General features: G+C 42.0%; 1 protein-coding gene across 3 annotated transcripts in view; it reads left to right on the forward strand.

Moving 5' to 3' along the window:
* KCNMA1 (potassium calcium-activated channel subfamily M alpha 1) overlaps positions 1-23711 on the forward strand; it is a 742538-nt gene that overhangs the window by 298535 nt on the left and 420292 nt on the right. For all 3 annotated transcript variants that reach the window (XM_054982574.1, XM_054982573.1, XM_054982572.1), the window contains exon 3: positions 5128-5189. In XM_054982574.1, coding sequence (XP_054838549.1) covers positions 5128-5189 — 62 coding nt within the window. The remainder of the gene's footprint in view (positions 1-5127; positions 5190-23711) is intronic.

Genomic DNA, 23711 nt, shown 5'->3' on the forward strand with positions numbered 1-23711 from the left:
AAACAATGCAAGACCTAGTTAGCTTTTCTGTGGACTGGGCCTCCACAGAGCTTCAGTGTACCATATATAATAACAGTTATCCACGCTTCAGAAAGTACTATTACACAGCTGAGTGATGGTCTGGAGAACAGAGGTTCCAAGTCCCTTTTTTCTCTGGTCTCTTTGGGGAGTTCTGCTAATTATTTCCCATCTTTTGTAGTATGACTGCACTATGGCAAGATCTTTGAAAAGAGAACCCATGGGAGTTCTCCATGTGGGAAAGTTGTTTGTGGGAAGCAGTTATCCTTATGTGGTTACAATGCTTTCAGCCAACCCCCCCCTCCCCAGAGGGCTGCACAGGCACGGCAGAAATCACTGTAGATTTGTAAGATGTTGCTTCCCATAAACACATGCTATTGTAGTCTTTAATGAGTCAGGCAGGAAACCATTTGTTAAGCCAGTTTAGCTTAACAGAGAGCCAGTTTGGTCTAGTGGTTAAGAGCGGCAGGACTCTAATCTGGAGAACCGGGTTTGATTCTCCATCCCTCCACTTGAAGCCGGCTGGGTGACCTTGGGTCAGTCGCAGCTCTTTCACAGCTGTCTCAGCCCCACCCACCTCACATTGTCGTGAGGATAATAATAATATACTTTGTAAACCACTCTGAGTGGGTGTTAAGTTGTATTGAAGGGCAGTATATAAATAAAATGTTATTATATTATTATTATTATTAAGCAACAATATTTTTAAGGTATGGGGGTGTTCACAGATATAGTTCACAGAATATCCATAAGGTTTGTGAATCTGGTTCTAGATGTCACTGATCTGCTTACCGACTAATATAGTAAACACAAGAATTTTCAGGCTGAAAACACCATCATCGCATAGCGTCATTTGCATGGAGTAGCTCATACTCTTCCAGAGAATGGGCGGGGGGCGGGGCGGGACTGAAGCATGAGTGACTTTCACTTCCCCTCTGCACACTGCTGGGCTTTGTCTGAAAGGTAAAGAGATTTGCATTTTCCCACAGGTAGATGCAGAAACAAAAAACAACTTTGGCCCTCCTGAAAAATGAGCATCTCTTCCACTTCAGATGAGGGTGGAAACCCAGGGAGAGGAAACTTGTGTGTTTCCTTCCTTGTGGCTGCCTCAGAGTATTTAAAGCAGAACTTGAGGCATGGCTGCTTCTGCTCCTAAGGGGGAAAACTCAGATAATATGAAGATTGCATATCTGGAGATGTCTGTAAAAGGCATTACCAAGTGCGCATTCATGCAGCCTCAGTTTGCCTTGGGCCGTGGAGAGAAGGGAAACAAGGATTTTCATTGATCCACTTCTTTTCACTAATCAAAACCAGGTCCCTTCTTTGCTATTAGCATTTAAAAGGGTTGGAGTGGAGATATGTTTATAAAGGATATGTTTTCGTTTCCCTCTTTGAATTGTTAATGTCAGAGCAGGGAGCCAATTTTGATGAGTGAAAACAAGTGGAGGTTAAGACATTTTCAGTTCATTTCTAAGCAGAGTCTAAACCCACTGAAATTAGTGGGCTTAGACTGGAGTAACTCTGTTTAGGATTGCATTGTAAACCTTTTTTTTCTTCCCCACATGGTCCCAAGGCAAATGGAGGAACTACTAGGCTAATCTGTATTTTATAGATGGAAGCTGACCATGCTCGGTCTGTTTAAGATTAATATATTTACTCTTGTTTTCCTTCCTCTTGTTTACCAGGCCTTAAGGCAGCTGATATGCTCTATGAGACATTTCCTGTTTGCGTAGGGTTCCCCATATCCCTTCCAGGTTTATTTGTAATTCTAAGATTTCATTGCAAATGGAGGTGGTGTGATAGAAAGTCATTTTTTTTGTTTTGAACATTTTTGTTTTGTTTTGTTTATTGGCTCAAATAGACAACAGGAGCCTGACTTGAGCTGCTTTCCTATGTCTTTGAATGGGTTAAGCAATTATCTGCACCCAAATAATTTATTGAATGAGTGAAGTGGAAACTTCTGAGAGGATTATTTTAATTTTGGCTCCATCCAGCAATGGTGTTGGGCCTCCTTCTTGAAAGAAAATAGAGTTTGTTGCCTAAGGTTTTGCAATTTCTCCCCTCTTCCTGAACTGTAATTCCCTTTAGGTTTGATTTCCATCGTTCCTTTCTGCACATACAATATTGATTTTTATCGGTCTCCAGCCATACGTGCTTCTCAGCCTCAACACCAGCAGACATGGCAGAGATCTGTGCAGCTGTCAATTTTTTTCCTGTTGCCTGTGAGATGTATAAAATATGAGGGACGACCATAACCTATTAAGGCTAGAGACATCTGCTTTGGCAGGACCATTTCAATAGATTCCCAGCCCTGTTGCCTGAGATGTTTTAGCTGGAGATGCTGAGCATTGAATCTGTTTTTTTTTTCCTGTCTGTGAAACATTGCTTTACTGTTGAGTAATGGACCTTTTCCAAGAAGCAAGTTTTCAGGAAGAAAGGCATGCACCAGCCAGAACTCACAATGACTTGTGAAACTGACAGCTTTGCATGATGAAGCCTCAGAGCTACTGGCAGAATAGGAAATTGTAAAGGTGTCAAAAAGATACAAAGCAAGAGCTTATAGATCCAGAGGAGTTAGCCGTGTTAGTCTGTAGTAGCATAAATCGAAAAGAGTCCAGTAGAACCTTTAAGACTAACCAACTTTACTGTAGCATAAGCTTTCGAGAATCACAGTTCTCTTCTTCAGATGCAAGAGCTGGCATTCTTTTGCAGTGTCCATACTCTTGACCAATGGACACTTGTCACATTCATGCATGAACTAGATCATAAGCGGTCCAGTCCTAGGGAGAGTTGACTTCAATGGGCTTGGACTGGAGTAACTTTGCATAGGATTAGGCTGTAATTGTGTAGTACTTAGAGTGCTAGACTAGGATCTAGGAGACCCAAGTCTGAATTTGCACTCTTCCAGGGAAGCTTGCTTGGTGACCTTGAATCAGGCACACACAGTCAGGGTGGTTGTTGTGAGGTTAAAATTGAGAGGAGATTAATGTTATAAGCCATTTTGGGTTGCTGTTGGGGAGAGAAGCAGGGTATATATCAATAAATAGATGAGACTTTTAATTCACCCGTCCTCCAAGGAGATTAGGGTGAAAGCTTCCTGGCAGCATAGGGATTTGAATCTGGATGTTTCTGCCTCTCTCACACACCTTTGTACCTTCATTATTTTGAAGGGAGGTTGAGAACAAAGCAAAGAAAGTCAGTCATTAAGTAAATCAACCAACCGTTTTAGGTTTGCACGCTCATGGTTGGGAAATTACAGGACATTTTGAGGGTCGAGGGCGGGGTTTGGGGCAGGACCTCAGCAAGGTATAGTGCCATAGAGCCCACCCTTCAAAGCAGCCTTTTTCTCCAGGGGAAATTATCTCTATGGCCTGGAGATCTATTGTCATTTTGCAAGATCTCCAGCTACCACCTGGAGGCTGGCAACCTTATGTTTCATTATTTGTATTTTCACAGGGGGAGGATCCACACTAGTCAAATGTGGCACAATTACGACCATTCAAACGTGAAGTGATTTGGGAGGTTTATTCATTCTTTAGAAAATCTTTATGCCACCTCTGCAGGCAGCCTGCCTGAAATGACTTACCAAACAGAATACAATAAAAACACAAAACATTAAAAGTTGTTCATTAAAATCCAACTAGGGCACAACAACACAAACCATTGAACAACTTGAAAGGAATTTAACAGTTTCCAGAATAAAAGCACGCTATATAAAAGTGCAGTTTGAACGATCAATCCCTTAATGAAAAGCCCGGATTAAAAGAAACATTCTTGTCTGGGGTCTGAAAGAGAGCACCGTAGGCACCAGGCAAGTGTCAAGGGGAAGTTTATTCTACAGGCAAGGTGCCATCACTGAAGAAGCTCTTTCACTGGTTGCCACTTGCCTTGCCTCTGAAGCTAGGTGCATGGAGACCAGGATTTGTGGGGAAGACCTTAGTTGGCAGGGCTGGACAGTACGGGAGAAGGCAGTCCTTCGAGTACACTGGCTCCAAACCATCATTAGCGCATCATCATTAATCCACCATTCTTCCATTCTTTCCCCATTTCACTCCTGATTTTTCTAGAGTTTTGTTGTGATTTTTTAAAATGATTTTGGGTGTATCAGAAACACAGTCTCTATTGTATGAAGATGGTCTTTGTACTTCTGTCTTGTAATTACCACAATTTCTCATCTTCTTTGTAATCTCTGGACAATATAGCAACAGCTACCACAGTTGCATTTGGGGGGGGGGGGGTTATCGACACCATAACATAACAGATTAAGAATTAACATCATTTCCCAATGTGTAGTTTTGGAGGAGAAAATTTCAATTTCAGTTGGAAAAATGGAGAGCTCTTGGATTTTTCTTGCCCGGTTGTGAATGATTTGCTATAGCACAAAAGTGCTGTATACAACAATGTGAAAATAGCCAGCGAGGGTTTGCAGTAAACCTTTGTACAGCTATTGATTGCACCAAGTCCAGCTCATAGCTTACCAGACCAGATTAGCTCTACCAGTAACTCACTTGGTCATCATGAAATATCTTACTAGCAACTGCCAGATATCAAAGATTCTAGCCTGTCCCAAGCTGTATGACAAAACACTTTAAACAAAAAACTGCCTAAAGCTGAGCTGTGTGCACTAAATTTGGCACACCTCTGTGAGCAACACCTGAGAAGGCCTAGCTGCTAGTACAAGATCTATTCTGGAAAAATGAGGCTGAAAGCAAAACCTTTCCTGAAGAATTCAGGGCCTTTGGGAATGTGCTATAAACACCATGTATACTAGGTCAGCCTGAGAGAGGCAGATTGCTTTGGGTTGTTAATTTGGGGTAACGTTGAAGAGCTGCATAATGCCAGTTATCTCGTCTGATACTATGTGTTTACTACCAAATTGTTTGTCATCTGGATTTTCTGCCTCGAGCACAAAAGTGTCAAGGACTGCCTCTGAATATATATATTACCAGCCTAGTATCTTAGTCAGGTTGAACTCCGCAAGCCTGTTGCTGGTTTACAGAAAGCAATTAGATGGAGCAATTCTCCTGTTTCAAATATTGTTTAAAAATATATGGTTTACTTGTTTCCGTAAAATGATTGTGTTTCCCCCCCTCCCCTTCTCTTTTGCAGGTTGTCTTAGTCTTCGCTCTTAGTATTGGTGCTCTTGTAATATACTTCATAGATTCGTCAAAGTGAGTATTCAACTACATTTCCTTTCCTTTCCCTCCCCACTCCCTGCCCCCCAAAGCAATTATGGAACTTTAAATTGCTCCATTCATCTACTTCAGCTCAAAGCATCATACTTGTAATCTGTTGGCAATGTGGTGGGTGGGTGGGGGAGATTTTAAACTACAGGAAGGCCTTCCAGACTTAGTTTCAAAGACATGAGGGAAAGTTCTTTTCTCATAAGATTATTTGTCATCTTTTGAGATTGGAAAGGGAGGAAAATAATTCCTGTGTTTTCAGAGTATACATACATGATACAAATTCTATTCTTGCAGTAGTCAGTAGGATAAATTCCTACCCATATTAGAAAAGAAGATCACAGAAAGGTTTAGAGAAAAAGAACCTGATTCATGAAATTAGAGATCTGTATGAAACACGTGTATTTCTGGAAGACCAAATTAGATGTTATGTAAATGCTCTGTTACAGCTGAAAGTAGCCACCATGTTTTCCCCTCCTTTCCCCATCTGGAAGATTTAATAGAGCTTACATCATCTTGTGATGTCATAACATTCTACATTGTCCACCATTGGCAACCAGTAATGTAGGACAAGAGCAGACAGGTATCATATCACCACTGCAGAGTTTATTGGGAGGGAATGGCCATTTTCAGATGCATTTATACATTTACCTTGATCTCTAATTTGACCCTGAGAATCTCAGCAGTATCTCATAAAACTAATCAGATAAACATCTCTATGGTCACATCAAGTAGTGGTGTGGGACATAGGATCCTGGAAATCATCAAACATTTTCTTCTGGACTTAATAGTGGAGGGTACTGGCATGGGTTGTGCAATAGTAATACATATTTCTTTTAAAAAATACCAAGGTTTTATTATAATGCCTTCCTGTTGTTCAAATAAGGATCATGTCTTGATTCACAAGACATTATAATTTCTCCTCAGTCCAATTAATAATTACATCAAAAGTTTCACCTGTCAGATTATCAACAGGTCCACACCTTTAGGCAACCAGATGATTGTGCTGAAGTTTGGTCTCTTTTTACATTTCATGTTTGATGCATCCACCGTTAAGCAATTTAGTCCTATAGAGTTCAGAGTGAAGCATTTTATTATGAAGTTTAAAAACCATGGGAGAGTCTCTCTGCACAAGACTTCTTACACGAAGACATTCGAGTGAAGGGAGATGCAATCTTAGCCAGGAAGCATAGTTTAAAAAGTTGGAGCTGAAGACTTAGTTTCACCTAGAGTCGGCAGAGGTCACTCCTCAGAGGGTTTGTTTATTTCATCTTTGCCTCCCCAAAGACACTGTCAATTTCACCTTCCCTTGAAGGAGGCGAAGATGAAACAAACAAACCCTCTGAGGAACTCTCTCTGCTGGCTCTAGAGAGGTAAAACTGACTGAACCTTTGGCTCTGTCTTTTAAAACTATGCTTCCTTGCTAACATTGCGTCTCCTTTCACTTGACCATCCTCGTATAAGAGGTCTTGTGTAGAGAGACTCTGAAAGTGTTTCAGTTTGAGTGGATCATGATCTATTCTTTACTTATATCTGTAGTCTTTGAAAGCTTATACCTAAAGAAGTAAACTGAGGAGGTAGTGAACACACATTGGAAATTGCATGTTTGTCAGGGAGATGAGATTGGCTGTGACAATAATGGCTGCCACATAATGTGTGAGGGTCCAAATTTTGTGAGCAATACTGGCTATGGTATCTTGCAGTCTGGAGTGCAAGCTGAAGAAGCAGTTAGAATTGGCTGTAAAGTCTGTGGCATCACCATAGCTTTGTGTAAAGTAGGATTCTACCAGGGCAGCAAAATACCCAGACTACTTGAAGGTTTAGACCTGTTTCAGAACTGGATCAGTTATGCACCGTCTATGTGTTTTGCTGATTCTCCCCTTTTCCGAATTTACCCTTGTAGAGGGGGAGGGGATAGGCAGTGGGGAGGGCTGCAACAGTAGAGGTCCCATATTTACATTCTAGATGCTTTGTGTGTGTGGCACAATGTTCACTGATATCAGGAAGCACTGGAATCTACCCTTACGCATACTCCTAGGGAAATTCAAGCATAAACCACGCTATAGGGATGAATTAGCTACTGCATTTGCTCTTTTTTTGGCAGGATTCAAAGAACAGTGGCTATAGAACCTTTTCCTCTTACGGCATTGTCACCTGGGCAGTAGTAAACAATGTCCCTAAAGTACAGCCAGTTATCACTTACAGTTTATTTTCTGCAAACAAAACTACCCTCAGTTCTGCCTCTGCCTCACCCCCCTCCCTTTTCCCCTTCCCATCTGGAAAAAAAGGTGGGAAACAGTGTGCTTCGGAAAGGAAAAGCAAAGGAACAGCCCGGCCATTATTACCAAAGTTTACCAAATTAACACAAATTAATTTGGTAAACTTGATTTTGGGAATACTGAATCTTGAGTTTGGTAATACCGAATTTTACTGAATCAAGTAACATTCAGTATTTTCAAAGGAATACCAAACCCGAATTGTACATCCTTAGCCAGGCTTGCTTGAGTCAAACCAGCAATGTCAATGATTTATATTCAGCTGTTGTTTCAATTCGACCAAATTCAGTTTTTTTTCTTTTTCCCTTTTTTATTATTATACTTAATGAACAGGTACAAATATAATATTTTTTATACAATGGTATTATTGATACTGCTATATATATAACAAATGAGTATTCCTTATATTAGGTTGTTTAACTGTCATAATACAATCTCCAAATTTTAATTAAGGGTTAGTATTAGTTTAAATCCTCAAAAAGAAAATATTTTTCTCCATGTGTTTTCTAAAGATTTGACATTATTATTAAAGTAAATTCTTGTATGATTATAATTAGATATATAAATAATGGTATTAGTGTTGGTTTTTGTCAAGGTGTTTTTAATTTCAATTTTTTTATCTATAGTGGAAATGATTTTATGTACTGATGTTATTATAATGTCAAATCTTGATAGCTTTAGTCTCAAATAGTAATAATATAAACATTGGTTTTGTAACAATTAACAAAACTCTTATTTACCTTCTGCAATAATCCCTCCTTCCCATTTTTCTCTCCCCCCTTCCTTATTACCCCCTATTTCCCCTTAATGCTAAACTATTAACTATAGAACATTTCTCAATTAGTTGTTCCCTGTAACACCCAAACAATACTGTGCTTGTAACCATGTGGGACCATGTGGGAATAAACCTCACCAGTTATTGGAGTACCCAACTTGAGCACAGTAAACGAAACACTGGGAACAAAGTGCACTAGATTTCCGTTCCCCCCCCAACCCCAACACAATTTTAATTATAGTGTTTTGTAACCACAACAAGAAATGTATACACCTTTTATTATGGGCTTAAATAGTCAATACAAGCATACTGGAATCTTGCTTTTTTGTGTGTGGAGATAGTGCCTGGATCATTTTTCTATGATGTTTTTTCAGTGTCCACTGAAGTTTCAACTCCTATGTCTTTTAGAAGGGCTGCTCCCGTTTCTCTGTTTGTGACTATATAAGTGGTATCTTGATGTTTAACTTGCAGGGTAGTGAGATTGATCCAGCTATAATTGATTTGTTCCCTGCTTAGTGCCTGTGTTGTTTCTTTACGTTTCCTCCTTTTGTTTAAAACTTCTGGTGGTTGATCGGAAAGAACTAGGATGGGAGTTCCATTAAAGCTTAATATGCCCTTTTCCTTAGCCAATTCCATCATCTTCTTTTTAGTTCTCCAATCAGCAAACGTAGCCACAATATCTCTTGGATATTTTCTTTTAGATTGATTGTGAGTTCCCATTCAGTAAGCCTTCGTTATTTTCTGCACTACCCCCTCTTCCAGTAGGAGAAATCGTACCAGCCAAGAAGCCAGAAATGTGTCTCCTTTTGAAGTAATGTTCTCTTCAAACCCCCGAAATTTAATATTCAGTTGCCTTGCAGATAGTTCCAGTCTTAGAATTCTTTCTTGTAGTTGTGTATTTGTTTGCTGCAGTTCTTGACTCTCCATTTGTACCAATAAACCAAGATCAATTGCAGTCTTAGAGTTCTGAGCTGCTTTATTCTGTGCTATTCTTAACTCTTGCGAATTTTTCAGTCATTGATTGCAAAAGAGATATCATCTTACTTAAATAAGTTTCGCTCCATATGTGATGGAACTGAAGTAAGAGATAGGTCTTGTGTAGAAGTAGCCTCCTCCTCATCCACCATTTTGAGCCCCTCGACTGTTGCATTGTTTAACTTGGTTGATGTTTATGGCCACGGGAAGAACTCATGGAGTTTTTTTTACCGCTTTTGGCTGTTGCCTCTTCTTTTTTGCAAGTTGCTTGCCCATAATTTATGGGTTTTCAGGGGTTGTGGGATTTTTATTTGGATAGCTGGGGGAGGGGCGGAGCCTGGGCACTAAGCATCTTCCTCCTCCCATGCCAATGCCACACCCCCACCAAATCAGTGTTGACAGCATTTGAAGGAGCCTCTTGTTGTTCCTGTGTTTGTTCTGAAGCAGTAAGTACTCAGCTATTGCTAAAAATTAAATTATCTGATGATAGTTTTATGCTTTGGGAGTTGCTGCCTGAGGGTTCTGGAAACCCTTTGATTAAAGCAATTCCCCATCCTTCAGACAGAAGCTTTTTCTTAATAGAAGATGCCTTTGGGGTTGCTTGAACTTTAGATAGATCAGTTAATCAGTGCTTTTCTCCAGCCTCTAGGTTTTGTTTTTTACCTTCTGAAAATAGACAAATAGTTAATAAAAGCTTAGATGAAGGAAAACTGCCATCTTGAAGAATGTCAAGCCAAGTGGCTTTTTTATTTTCTCCACCTACATTCTTTATTTGGGCAGAGTGGGGGTGTCTCCCTTATTGTTTAGTTGACAACTAAGAAACAGCATACTCAGCTTTCTGGAGTAAGATACTCTGACCCAATTTCTCACATTGGGTTGAACGAACATCTGTTAGGGCAGTGTACAGTCCAGTAGAGTGAAATATTATCTTATTAAGGATCCCAAATAGCCAAGCTTAGTTTGTTGAAGTGGTGTGAAAAGTTTAACTGCTGCTGCACTTCATCAGAGAGTTGTGGTCTTGTTTTGTGAATATGCAAGGACTGAAAAAGCTAAGAATGAACGAAATATCTAGGAGGGAAGGAAGGTGTGAACCTATACGAGCAAAAATAAGCAGGAAAAAAAGAGATTCTTCTAATGGACAAATGATACTGTATGTACAAAAAATTAGAAGGATGTAGTATTAATGAGAAAACTCTAGCAAAAGTAAGCAACAGCAAACACAGAAAATGTAATGTAATAATAAAGGATGTGTATAATCTGCTAATAACAAGATAGAATGATAAAGAATCTAAAATATAGGAAAGAATTCACATATAGCACTCAGGTAATTCAGTTGCTTGCAAAGGTGTCTTTGCTAATGGGAGACCAATCGGATAAGCTATTTTATAAGGCCTGGATCATAACCATGGGAAAACAATTTATTGAAGGATTCTGGTGGATATTTAGTGACACTCTTGCTGTTAGTCCCTGCAATAGGTATCTAGTAATTAACTGAAACAATTGATGAAATATAGTAAAAGGATGCTTGAAAAGGTTTTAGATCTCCGGAATGTGGGTGTCTAACGTTAAAAATACCACATTTCACCAGTCATTCCTGATTTTTTTCTTCCAGTGAAAAAGAGTTTTTTTAGCACAGAGAAGTGCCATCTCACTCCAGGATGCAGGTGGCAGATTGCTTTTTGAAATGCTTGCCGGTGTTAAAAACTACAAGGCTGCAAATAGAAAGCCAGCCCAGTTTTTGTTTTCTGTTTGCACGGAGGAACACAAAGAGCTGAAGTTTACCATCTGCTGTCAGAAGTAGCACAGTCCGTTCTGCCACCTGAAAGTACCTCCACCTTGTTACCACCTCCTTCTCTTGCATGTGTGAACCAAGCCTCAGGTCTGTACGCACACAGCAAAGTTTTAATGGGAGTAGGCTTGGAATATGTGTTCTCTGTTGTTTTCCAGTTATTTACAGGAGTGCAAACCAGATGTAAAACTTTAGCGCCATAGGCGAGTGCCCCTTTACACAACTGGCTTAGTGCATCAGCTTGTCTGATTTTTGTGGAGATCCATTTCAGTAACCGTTGTCTGAGAAAAAGGACAGGATCCTTGGAGATGCATGACCAGTTTCTTGCCAACTTAACTTCCTTCGCAGAAGTGAAGAAAGGAGTGCTCCCATATGGGCAAAAATTAACAGGAAAAAAGAGCATTTCCTAATGGACAAATGATACTGTGTGTACAAAAAAATAGGATGTAGTAATGCTATCACTTGAGGGCATTCCCCACCACCAATTAATGAATAAACAACCTCTTTGGAGCATTTTGAAACACTCTCCTGTGTTAAAAACTACTAGACTGCAAATAGAAAACCAGCCCAGCATTTGTTTTCAATTTGCACAGAGGACAACCTCCTTCAGACAAGCTATGTTGCATCCTATTACTCAAAAGCCATTGGGCTGCATCCTGCCTTAGGAATTTAAAAAGTACGTCAAGCCTTCCGTGTATGAACAAGTGGGTCCACAGGTCAGGGTCACAGCAATTCCAGAGCTGAATGTTAGATGAAGCCAGTTTTTAAAAACCATGTGCTGTTAATTAGATTACTGTAATACATTTTACAAGGGGCTGCACCTGAACATTGTCGAAGCATTCCAATTGGTGCAGAATATGGCTGCTTATTTGTGGCCAGAACACAAAAATAAATTTGTATCACTCCAGTGTTGGCAGGATTGTGTTGGCTGATCACTGGCTTTTGTGCCTGGTTCAAGCTGCTGGTATTCACATTCCTATTGGCCTGGGCCCTATATACTTCAGGTACTGCTGTATGCTACTCCATTCTTACTAAGATCACCAGAAAAGGCCTTTCTCCATATAGTATAATTCATTGTAATTGAATCAGGGATGGCGCAAAAGGAGGCCTTCTGTATTATGGAGCAAGATTCAAGTCCAGTAGCATGTTAAATACCAACAAGATTTCCAGAGCATGACATACTGAGACGAGTTCTTTTTTGTAGGAGATCAAACTTTCCCTTCAGTATTTAGCTTTCACTTGCAGATATTTAGCTTTCACTGTGTTCATTCACCTGCCATGTCTTTGTAGGTAGTTTTTTTATGATGGATTCTAGGAGGAGTATGTAGCATCTTGGATCCTATGTGGTTGGAAAGATACCTAACAAATTTTATATTCCTATCTTGGCTCTTCCTTCAAGAGCTCAGCGTATCATTTACGGTCCCATCTCCATTTTATCTTTACAGCAAACTTGTGAGCTTAGTCAGGATTAGAGGCAGTGATGTGCCTCATGTTAAGACCTGCCAGTAACCTTGGAAAACAAAGAGAGGATTGAACCCTGGACTTCCCAGCCTGCACCCAGCTCTATCCACCACCATAACTGAGTGGTGATAAGGCTGCCCATAAGAGTGACTTGGACCCCCAAAGAACCACCATTGTCCCAAGAGATGCAGTTGTTCAAGAAGCAATTCCCCCAGCGCAGCTTCTTGAAGGTCTTGTCTTATACAGAATCAGACCTTAGACCTTATATGGAATAACACCACTGGTCCATCAATGTCAATATTGTCTCCTCAGACTGGCAGCAGCTAGGGTCTCAGGGAAAGGCCTTTCACATCACCTATATCTGATACTTTGCACTGGAGATGCTGGGGATTGAACCTGGAACCTTCTGCACGGCAAGCGGGTGCTCTGCCACTGAGCTAGGGCAGACATGGAGTCTGCAGTTGGAAGTGCGTGTGTGGCTGACCCTGATAAGGACATTCACTCAGATGATGCTTCCCAGCATCACTTAGCTTTTGCAAGAGGGTACTGCAAAGGATGAGTCATTTGTTCTTGCTAGAGCCTGTGTGAGGCAAGAAAAGCCTCATGACTAATGCTATCAAAAAAAGTGTTAATAGGTGGTAGGATCAATATGGACAGAGCAGATCGACTTTGCAGCCATTCTTGAGAAAGAGCAAAATTCTGCTTCAGGTAATTGTATCCTGTACAGTTTTCCCCTGTGACTGTAATGCTACAATGCAATGCTACATTCATTCAATGGAAAATTTTCAATATCGAGGTGGCTGCTAGTCATGTTAGTATACATCTGTTAACCTTGGCCATCTTTGTACACTATCACTTGGGAGCATAATAATGGGGTGGGCGGGAGGAGATAACCCTCTTTCTTACTTTAAATGCATAGACATTTTTGGTAACTGCATATATTCTACAGAACTTTGCTTAGTATTTTCTCAGCTGGTGGGCCTGGAATCCTTGCTGATTCCCTTTGAGGGATAATTAACATGACTCAATACTTTAATAGACTAGGTATATTTTGGTGTGCTGTTTAGGTGAAGTGTAGTGGTTAGAATGTTGGGCTAGGATCTGGAAGACCCAGGGTTGAATCCCTGTTCTGCCATGGAAGTGCACCTGGGCTGACCACCCTAACCTACTTCACAAGCTAGTTGTATGGATAAAATGGACTCTGATTTCCTCTTCCTTCTTCCCCTCTCCACCATGGGTAGGACCATGGACAGTAGGGCTGCCAGGTGTCTGATTTTCCACTGGACAGTCTGTTATTTGTTGGACTGTCCAGTGGAAACAGAGTAAAAAAACCAGACACCTGCCCACTGGGGTCTTATGCTCCTGGGGAGAGGCAAGCCCACGCACCCATGCCAGGGGAGAGGCTGGGCTGCTTGTGCACCTGCCAGGCATCCTGCATGCCCAGGGAGAGACTAGCCTGCTTCCTCGCCCACCTGGCATCCTGTGCTCTCAGGGAGCTGCCAACCCACTCGCCTCACTGGATTCCTGCATGCCTGGGAGCGGCCAGCCAGCCCTCCCAGTCTCTTGTCCGCCAGTGATGATGTCACTCCTGAAGTCATGTCATTACACTAGGGCCAGGAACAAAAGAATTTTAAAAAGTGGCAGGCCTCTGACCAGTTTGGGGTGGTCAAGCCATCTAGTCCCCCTGGGTTCTGAGCATTTGCAGGACATTTGGGGCCTCCCAGTCTGCCCTGACTGGGTCTGGGCCCAGCTGCTGTCTGGTGGCTAAGACCAACTCTGCCAGGAGCAAGATCCACAAAAACACAGACAATTTGTAGGCAGCAGGCAAGTTGTCTGTGTGTGAAGACCATAGTCCCTGATCTTTTATTTATCTGGGACCAACCTGATAACTGCAGAAGACATACTTGCAGCTAATATAAAGCTGCAAAGGTAGGGCCCTGAACCATGTCTTCTTGTGGACGTGGTGCTGAATACCCTGAACATCTCTATTTCTTCCATCAGGGACCTCAGGGAAACCATTGGGTGGCTAGAGAATTGAGGCCGACTCTTCATCTGAAAGCATTGCACAGAAAGTTCCAAATTTAGGGTCCTAGGCATGTTGTCTTCCTTCTCTGGGAAATCCCCACGGAATTTCCCCCTCAAGATCCTCCTGACACATTCTGGAGTGGAGAAACTCTCGGGGAGCAGTGATGCTGGGACATAGCAGGAGACAGCCTGGTGAAATCCTAGCATACATTTGGAAATGCTGAGCGAAGGTGGGAGAGAGGGTGGTGGTGACATGGTCTCAAATCTGCTTTATTCTACACAATGTCAGACTATATAAACAGTTAATCCAGTTGCCACAAGGAGCCCAGTTCTAAAACTTCTCTTACTTACTATTTCTGGAGTTGCATCTGAGCTAAACATTATTTTGGGCACAGAAGTTATCTAAAATAAGAAGAAAAAACAAACAATTGGCATGTATAGGCATCTGTTCACTTTGAGGTTGATATTTTCTAATGGTAGACTATTAAAAAAAACAAATTATCGCAGTTATTTCTGTCATCTGCTATCATCATAATAAACATACCATCCTTGGAATCTGAAAGAGCATTAATTTATTGCTGCATATAGTTTCATAGGCAGTAGGCTACTTATATGGTTTGCTTAGATTGTTTCCCATCTTTTAACAGAGAACCAGTGTGGTGTAGTGGTTAAAGTGTCAGTCTAGGATCTGGGAGACCCAGGTTCAAATCCCCATTCTGACATGGAAACTTGCTGGCTGATCTTGGGCCAGTCCCAGGGCTGTTCTGAGGATAAAGTGGAAGGGAGGAGAATGATGTAAGCAGCTTCGGGTCCTTCTGGTGGAAAAGTTGGTGTATAAGTAAATAAAATAATTAAATAATTAACCCTTCACAGTTCCACAAGCAGAAATCTAAAGGACAAAGGACTGTGCTAGGCAGTCAATAGGCAACTGTTTTATCTCTCCCTGACATTATCTACTTCACCTGCTCCCTTCTCTTGTCGAGCTCTGGGTTTGCCTGTCCTCGGGAGTAGGAAATGCCCATTGTTTATTTCCAGGTGTTAATTTGGCCTGGTGGCAGCTTCCCTTTCCTGTACTAAGAGGTTCCTTGAAATAACTGTTCATGCACTGATGCAAAAAGTTGTTAGAAAGCAAAAGCTGACAACTAGTAAAACATGGTTGACTCCATTCATCGTTGGATTGCAAGTGACTGATCAACCTAATTAATCTTTTGAAAATCCTCACTGAGAGGTCTTTTTGTAAGGCTTCTGTAGAAGGAGACTGTTGAGTGAGAAAAAAAAATTGAAATGACAGCCCAGTTTTTGGCTGTAGGAGTAAAGGAACCCTGTCTTTGGGAAATCTCCCCCATTTTCTTTTTTTCATAAACAACTTTGCTGCCTTTGACTGTCAAGAGCCACTGTTGGCTTGGCAAGGGGCTGTGGCTCAGTACTGGTGAGCACATTTTGCATATGACAGGTCCCGTGTTCGGTTCCCAGAATCTCTGGTACAACGATAGCAAACAGCTGGCTTTTCCCTGCCTGAGATACTAGAGAGCTGCTGCCAAACATAATAAAAAACGCCATGTTGGATGGACCAGTGGCCTCATTCATTAGAAGGCGACTCCTTATGTTCCGCAAGGACAAGGTATTTGATTGGGGTGCATGGATGGGGAAGAAACTGGTGGAGACATCTGCAGCCAGTGTGTCATTTCTGCCAACTCAGTCCTAAAACAAATTTGGCAGCTAACGTGAAATGTGGGATTCCCCCCACTCTCTACCGCCTGCTTAGGAAGCTCCATGTTGTTCATTTGTTTCTAGGATCACCGCTGTCTCTTACAGTTGCTCACCTCAGTTCACCTCAGTCATTTCTGCTAGTTCAGTTGCTTCTTCAGTAGTGATAAAGTAACTGTAGCAACAAATTTGTGCTTTCCCTTCTGGAACCTGCTCATCTGGAATGTTTTCTAGCCAGCAATCTCATTAGCTAACCAGGATTCCATTTCAGATATCGCTTGCACAATTCTCATTTTCATCTTAAAGATGTTAATAAGAAAACACTTGGGGATCAGCTCGTCTGCCCCAAACTGAGTGCGTTTGTAGAGACAATAGAACCTGCTTAGTTTCGATTGCTCTTTTCTGCTCCTTTCCCGGGCCTTAAGACCTGCATGTTTCAGCAGATCTGGGAGGGGCAAGTCCTCTATCCCGTTTAGAACTGTCTGACTTAACGAAGTGTCACCTAGAAGAATTCTCCCTAGAAGCTAAACTGACTTAACTGAGGTTATCGTAATTTGGTATCATCATGAGAAGATCAGGCTGTTTCCACACGTCTTTCCCTAGCACAAAACTCATGGAACGAGGGCGTCTTCCTGGCACAATTTCTGACATCATCGCGCCACGTGGCGCGATGATATCAGAAATCGCGCCAGGAAGACACCTTCGTTCCATGAGTTTTGCGCTAGGGAAAGACGTGTGGAAATGGCCTCAGTGGAAAAGACAATAATGCTAAGAAACGTGAAAGGCGGTCGAAAAAGAGGAATACCCAACATGAGATGGATTGACTCCATAAAGGAAGCCATGGCCTTCAGTTAGCAAGACCTGAGCAAGGCTTTCAGTGATAGAATGTTTTGGAGGGCTTTCTTTCATAGGGTTGCCATAAGTTATAAGCAACTTGACGGCTCATAACATACCCACTAGAAGAAACCTTCTAGCACCGGTTGTGCTCATTGTGTCTAAAAACAATAAAATACCGCAACAACACCTCTCCCCATTCATTCACAAGGCAGTGTTGGGGTTGGGGAGCTGGGGCAGGTACTTGAGAGGCAAGCGATTTCTTTACCCTTGCAAAAGCAAGATGTGGTGTGTGAAAGTGACCAAATGGGAACTCTTGCTTCCTGAGAATGAAGCATTAACTGTTGTGCATGGTGTTGTACACCCCTTTCCCGAGGACCATGTCAGTGGTACTCAAGGCCTCAGAAGGAGATTGGCTCCCCCTGCCACTGCTGTCTTCCCTCCTCTGGGTCTCTGTCCCTGCTGTGACAGAATGTCAGGAATCCTTTCTCAGGCTCACTTCAAAGGCATTCTCCAAGCCTATTCCACCATATCTCCATGCTAAGGAGTCAGTCCCTGCTCCTTACCTGCTGGGACCACAAAGCCTCCTTCTGCCTACTCATCTGCTGTTCCCTTCAGGATTTGCTATTCAACTTGCCTCCTGATTTCTGTTATGCTCACTCACTCTTGTACCTGGAAGCCTTGGAGTGGTGGTGCGGAACTGACCCCCTCATCCATCCAGTATTATATGAAACGAAACTTATATTCTACCAAAAGCTGTCAGCATCACATCTTCTTACTTTCCATAACATTGTTAGTCCTTCTCATTCCCTCTTGCCTAATAATGAATTCTGTGCCTGACTTTGTTATGTTGTTCTAGCCTTTCCTTCAAGCATGTCTTAAGTATCTCTGTTTATGAGCTATAATTTCCATCTCTGCTTTCTACCAAGCTGTTTGCATTTGTTCTGCTTCTGTTCTTTCGGGATCTTGTCTGAGATAGCCAGATATAAATATTTGGGATTTAAGGATGGTTTAGTGCTGTTCTTGCATTTCAATAAGTCTGATCTGGAATGCAGATATTGTTTCTCTGAATTATGAAAGACCTGGTTCACACATGCAATGAGGCGGCTGAGATCTGAGGTGGTAGAGTGGATTCAGGCTGCAGATGGAAGAACATAGAGTGTGACATTTTGAACTGTCCCCCTAATTTGAACTATTAAGAACTTCCTGTAAATAGACTGCCAGCTCAGTGTAAAAAAAAAAACTTTCCCCCTGCGTTGGTAGTTTTCTACGAAGATCTTTACGCAAAGAAACATTCAGAATGGGAATCTAGCAGCTGCAGTCTGAAGTGGTATAGTTCACTTTGCTACCTCAGGAGGACTCTACCACCCTGTTGCTGCCTCATTCTGCTGCACATAAAACCAGTCCTTAGAAGCTTTCATATCTTGCCTTTAAATAGGGAAGAAAAGAGGCAGAGCCTCCTGGAATATATTCATTAAAAACAGAGGTGCCATTTCAAGATTTGGGGTGGAACCAACAGATTTTTATATGAGCAATCCTGTGCAAACTGTGATGAGCCTGAAGTTTTCAAAGGAAGAACACCCCCCCTTTTTTTAAATGGTGGTCTATTCGTTCTATAGCAACAGCTCTGCTTTCTTCTGAGAGTGAGATTTGCCAGTTTTTTTCCTGCGCTCCATGAGTGCAAGAAATTCAGCAGGTAAAGATTATTTTCCCCCCAAACTTTGTGCACTTTCAGGAATGGGAATAGCTGAACTTCTGCCCAGCATGCAGCTGTTCAAAGCACAGGAGCCCTTCCCAAAAATGTTGTTGACCCTTTTTCAGCCATTCCTGTTAAGCCACTTTGTAGCTCTGTCAAGGTACATATAAAAAGTGGGCTGTGGAGGATCAGAGGAAAGCTAACTTATCTCCTAAAAATGGTGCTCCTTTCCCTGCATCATGTCCATAATATTTATGGGTTGTTAATATTTTGAAACTCCTGTTGAGAAAAAGGAGAAAATGCAACATGGACTTCTTTGAGAAGGCATAGTTGTGGGTGAACAAATTTTAGCTAGATCTGCCATAAGTTTCAGAAATATATATTGAAGGGGGAAAGGCACTGTTCAGTTTTTTGGGAATCAGCTTTGTTTCCTTCAAATGCTACCCAGTCAGGATGTAAAGGGTTATCTTTCTTAGCAGGAAGCAAGCCCAGCTCATTCTTTAAGAATATAATCCTGTCAAAATGTGAGGTACTCAATGTGTTATAGTGGGCAGAGTATTTTACTAGGATCTGGGAGAGCCTTTTCCACATGTCCCGGTATATGAGAGCATCTTCCTGGTGCAGTTTCTGACATCACCATGCCACGATTCTGTTCTTGTGGTGCGATGACATCAGAAATCACAACAGGAAAATGCTCTCATTCTGTAAGTTTAGCACTATGCTGGGATGTGTGGAAACGGCTCAGGTTCCAATTCCCACTCTACTATCAGGTCTGCTGAGTTACTTTGGGCTGGTCACACTCAGCCTAACTTACGGGGTTTTTATGAGGATAAAATATAGAGGAGGGGAGAACAACGCACGGAGCCATAAACTCCTTGAGGAAAGAGTGTTAAAAAAATGTATTAAATAAATTTCACTTTATCAGAAAAGCAAATTCTTAAAAGAAATGATACTTGACTAGAGTCAACATGGGACAGCCTTTCCTTCGATCTCTCTTTCTCAAAAGATCGGTTTCATTAGTGGCTGCTCCAAGAAGCCTTCTGAGCAATTTTAAAAATTCATTCAGATGCCATGTGCCTTTCTTTTCAGTGCCTGTTGTTGAACACTATCCATTTCAAAGTCCTGCCTTTCTTTTGTTTGCATTCTTCTGGTTCTACTCACATCCAAACTGGAGGAGTCAGAGTAGAAGTGGGTGTCAGAAGGGGACTGTGGGGAAAAATCCTCAGTGCTTACACCAGCGGATCACAGGATCCATTCCAATTGACTCAAAAAGGGGCATTACATGGGATCTGCTTTGTTCAGCTCAGTCTTTCAGTTCATTGTAGTAATTCACTGTGGGCAATTTCAGAATAACTTTAAACCTATTTGTGGACAGATGGCAACACCCTTGGGCATAATGCTGTTAAAAATATAATATGCGCAAGAGCCTTTAGGTGTACCATATGTTGGGCATGCTTTGTAATAGCACAGTTTAAAACAGTTTGCTCAGTGGGGAAACTGATTGTGGCTACTGTGTTTTTGTTATAATTCATCAATGCCTTTTCTGTAAGCAAATGTTGGCCTTGGAGAGACATTTCTGGGCATGACGTTTAATTTCAGTGAGAGAAAGATAATCTCTTTCCTGTTTAAATTGGGCAAAAGGGATCACACTAAAATTATTAAGATGTTTGATTATGTGATTTCTTTTTAGTACTGAGCAGGGCTTTTTTTCTGGAAAAAGAGGTGGTGGATCTCTCTGTTCTCTCATGTGCGTGCGCAAAGCGCACATGCACCGCCAGAAACACATGATGACATCACTTCCAGAAGTGATATCACTTCTGGAAGTGACCTTGTGGTTGTCCCCTCGGGCACTCCTCCTTTTCCCCTTCAGTGGGTGCCTCCACCAACACCACCATGCAGTTGGTGGGCAGGATGGGGGCCCTTTCCATGCAGGGTGGCTGAGGGAGGAGCACCCCACCGAGCTGCTCCTTCACCACTGCCTCCAGCCAGCCGCACATCTCCTTCCTTCTCTCACCCCTTGCTTGGTGCGGCAGCAGTGGTGGTGGGAATAGCAACAGGAGGGCGGCTTTCTCTTCCTTTCTTCTCCCTCCTGGCCTGCCTCTCAGCCAGCCAGGCAATGGCAGCAATTCAGGGAGGTAAAGAAAGGGAAGAAGAAAAGACATGGAAAGAGAAACAGAGGGAGGGAAAGAAAGAAGGAAGCAAGGAAAGATGGAAAGAAAGAGAAAAAGGGAGGGAGAGAGGGAAAGCCTGGGGAAGTAGGTGGCCTGGGAGATGCTCCAATCAGGGAGACGGCCCATGGGTCTTTGGGTGCTGGGGGCAGGGCCACCAGTTACGTGATCTTTTTTCAGAGGTGCCGGATCTCAGATCCTGGGAGATCCCGCTGAAAAAAGCCCTGGTATTGAGTAATTAGGCATGCTTTCAAGATAGTGGGTGACAAGCCAGCTGATAGTCTTCTCAGGGGCTCAGGACAGGCCAAGCAGCACCTTTTCAAATCATTCATTTAAGAATGCTGTCAGGGAAGGAAATCAGAGATCTGTGAAAGTGAACAGCAGCAGTGGCAATAGCCAGCAGGTCTTTTTGCACAGTAGCTGCTGTTCAGGAGCAGGCTATTTGGGTAGTAATCTTTGACTTTCAGCCAGTTTGGTGTAGTGGTTAAGAGTGGCAGGACTCTAATCTGAAGAACTGGGTTTGATTCCCCACTCCTCCACTTAAAGCCATCTGGGTGACCTTGGGCTAGTCACGGCTCTCTGGTGCTCTCTCAGCCCCACCCACCTCACAGGGTGTTTTGTTGTGGGGATAAATAACATACTTCGTAAATGGCTCTGAGTGGGCATTAAGTTGTCCTGATGGGTGGTATATAAATTGAATGTTATATAACAACAGCAACAGCAGCAGCAACAACAACAATAATAATTGCTGCTCTCAAGAGTGCAGCCCTTCTCACAAGAACTCCTGCATTGGAACAAATGTGCTGCTGGTGGTAGTGAGGGCGCTGAAGTAAGCACTTGCTCTGGGCATAAGTGACCTGTTACGGTTCACCCACTGAAATTAATGGGGTGTGCTTAAGGTTTTGTTGGTTCATGGCCCTTTGTCCTGCCAAACTTTGCAGTTAAACTTCAAAGTTACATAATTGTTTACATAACCCTTGGTACATAGCCATGGCCCCCTGCTAGATGCCCCTACAACATATAGAAAGAATAGCCTAACACAGAGGTCCATAATATGGTACCATGGGTGCTATGGTTCCTGCCAACATTGTTCCTAAGGCTTGACAAATATTTTAGAAAGTGAGTGGGGCCAGGTGGGACTTTTGCCCGGTAGGGCTTTTGATTGGCTGTTAGAGAGTGCAGAGTTTTAAAAACTTGCTTTGGTAGCAGCTGCCACCACAGCATAAGCATCTTCATTGTGTGACTGAAGGGTGCTCTGTGTGTACAACAGAATATTTTTAAAGAACATGTTCATTTAAAAAGGAATCATTCCCTGACATTTTGTGGTTGGCTTTGCCTCCTGTAGCAGCAATTTCGTGGTTGTGCCCACTACCCTGTGCCAGAATTTCAAAGGTGCCCACAGGCTCAAAAAGGTTGGGGACCCTTGGCCTAATGAATATAAATAGGTTGGCATGTCTGTCTAAACACTGTTGCTAAACTGGAGGGTAGCTGTTTCCAGAATATAAATGGGGAGGAACTTATATTGCAGCTGAAATCGGTAACATCTTTAAAGTGAGAATGAGTTAGCACATGCTTTCTTCCAGCCTGATACTTTAATCCTAAGTACCATATTGCATGAAGCATTGTGCTATCAGAAATGAGATGTCAATAGTCCATTTGTGCAAAGGTGCTATTTTAGTATTGCACAGTACAACTAAGATAGACCCAGATGACCTTCCTATATTTTCTTTTCAGGCATTCAGGTACATCATTAAAGTAGGAAGTTTGAATAGTACCTCTAGGAGTGAGCTCCCAATTACTTCTATTTAAAATCCATTTCCTCTTCTAGTGATGTGTCCCCTGATTTGAGAAGTCATATGAACATTCAGTTAATTAGATGACCATTTTTTAAGCTTATTATTTATTTTATTTTCCCCCAACAATAAAAAACATAACAGTTTAAACAACCAGCAAAACCATAACAATATATAGTAACTAGAACTGGGGTAGATTTAAACTGATTGAATCTAAATACAGTTAACTATACAGCAGCAGCAGCAGCAACAACAATAATAATAATGACTATTGCTTGATAAAATACATTGTTCTCATCAGAGGGAGAGTAATAACTCCTCATCTTAGCATTAAAATTAAACCTCAGTATATAGTGCCAACCTAAGAAGCGTGATGCCTTTCTAATCCCATTGACTTCAGTGGACTTAAATGGGTGTAACTCTGTTTAGGATTACAATGATTGCGAGTCTCTGATTCTGAGTGGAATTTTGCTCGTCAAGGGAGCAAAGCCTCTGTGTCTTTTTTTCTTGTTTGAAAATAGATCCTTCAGTCATTTCAGTGGTAAAAATGTGATATGAAACATCACAATTTAACAAGCGAAGGCCACACCATCTCCCGCTCCTGCCAGAGATGAAGAATGGAATGACGTGCCTTTCCAGACAGGGCTGCTGCCCAAAACTTTCACCCCAAAATTAAGGTCTCTCTGCTTCCACCTCTCTTACCTCATATTTTAAAGTCATCTCCTTATATATTCCTTAGTGCCCACTCTACATCACAGGCCGGGAGAGATAAGCCATTCTAAGGGAGATGGAGAGATCCAGGGTACAGGGATGCTGTTTTTGCAAGAAGCTCTGTGTCAAGTGGGACACCCTAAACCCTTGCTAAATTGAACAAGATGTTTCAAGTCATGTCCTGCCTGAGATGTCCACAACGTAGAAGAAAGGGGCCTGAATTGTGTGAATTAGGGATGTTGTTCTAATCCAGCAGATTAAGTTTGGGACGTTTCATCAGTACACATAATTATCCCGAAC

Source organism: Eublepharis macularius, chromosome 6 (assembly GCF_028583425.1).
Source record: "Eublepharis macularius isolate TG4126 chromosome 6, MPM_Emac_v1.0, whole genome shotgun sequence".
Taxonomy (NCBI): domain Eukaryota; kingdom Metazoa; phylum Chordata; class Lepidosauria; order Squamata; family Eublepharidae; genus Eublepharis; species Eublepharis macularius.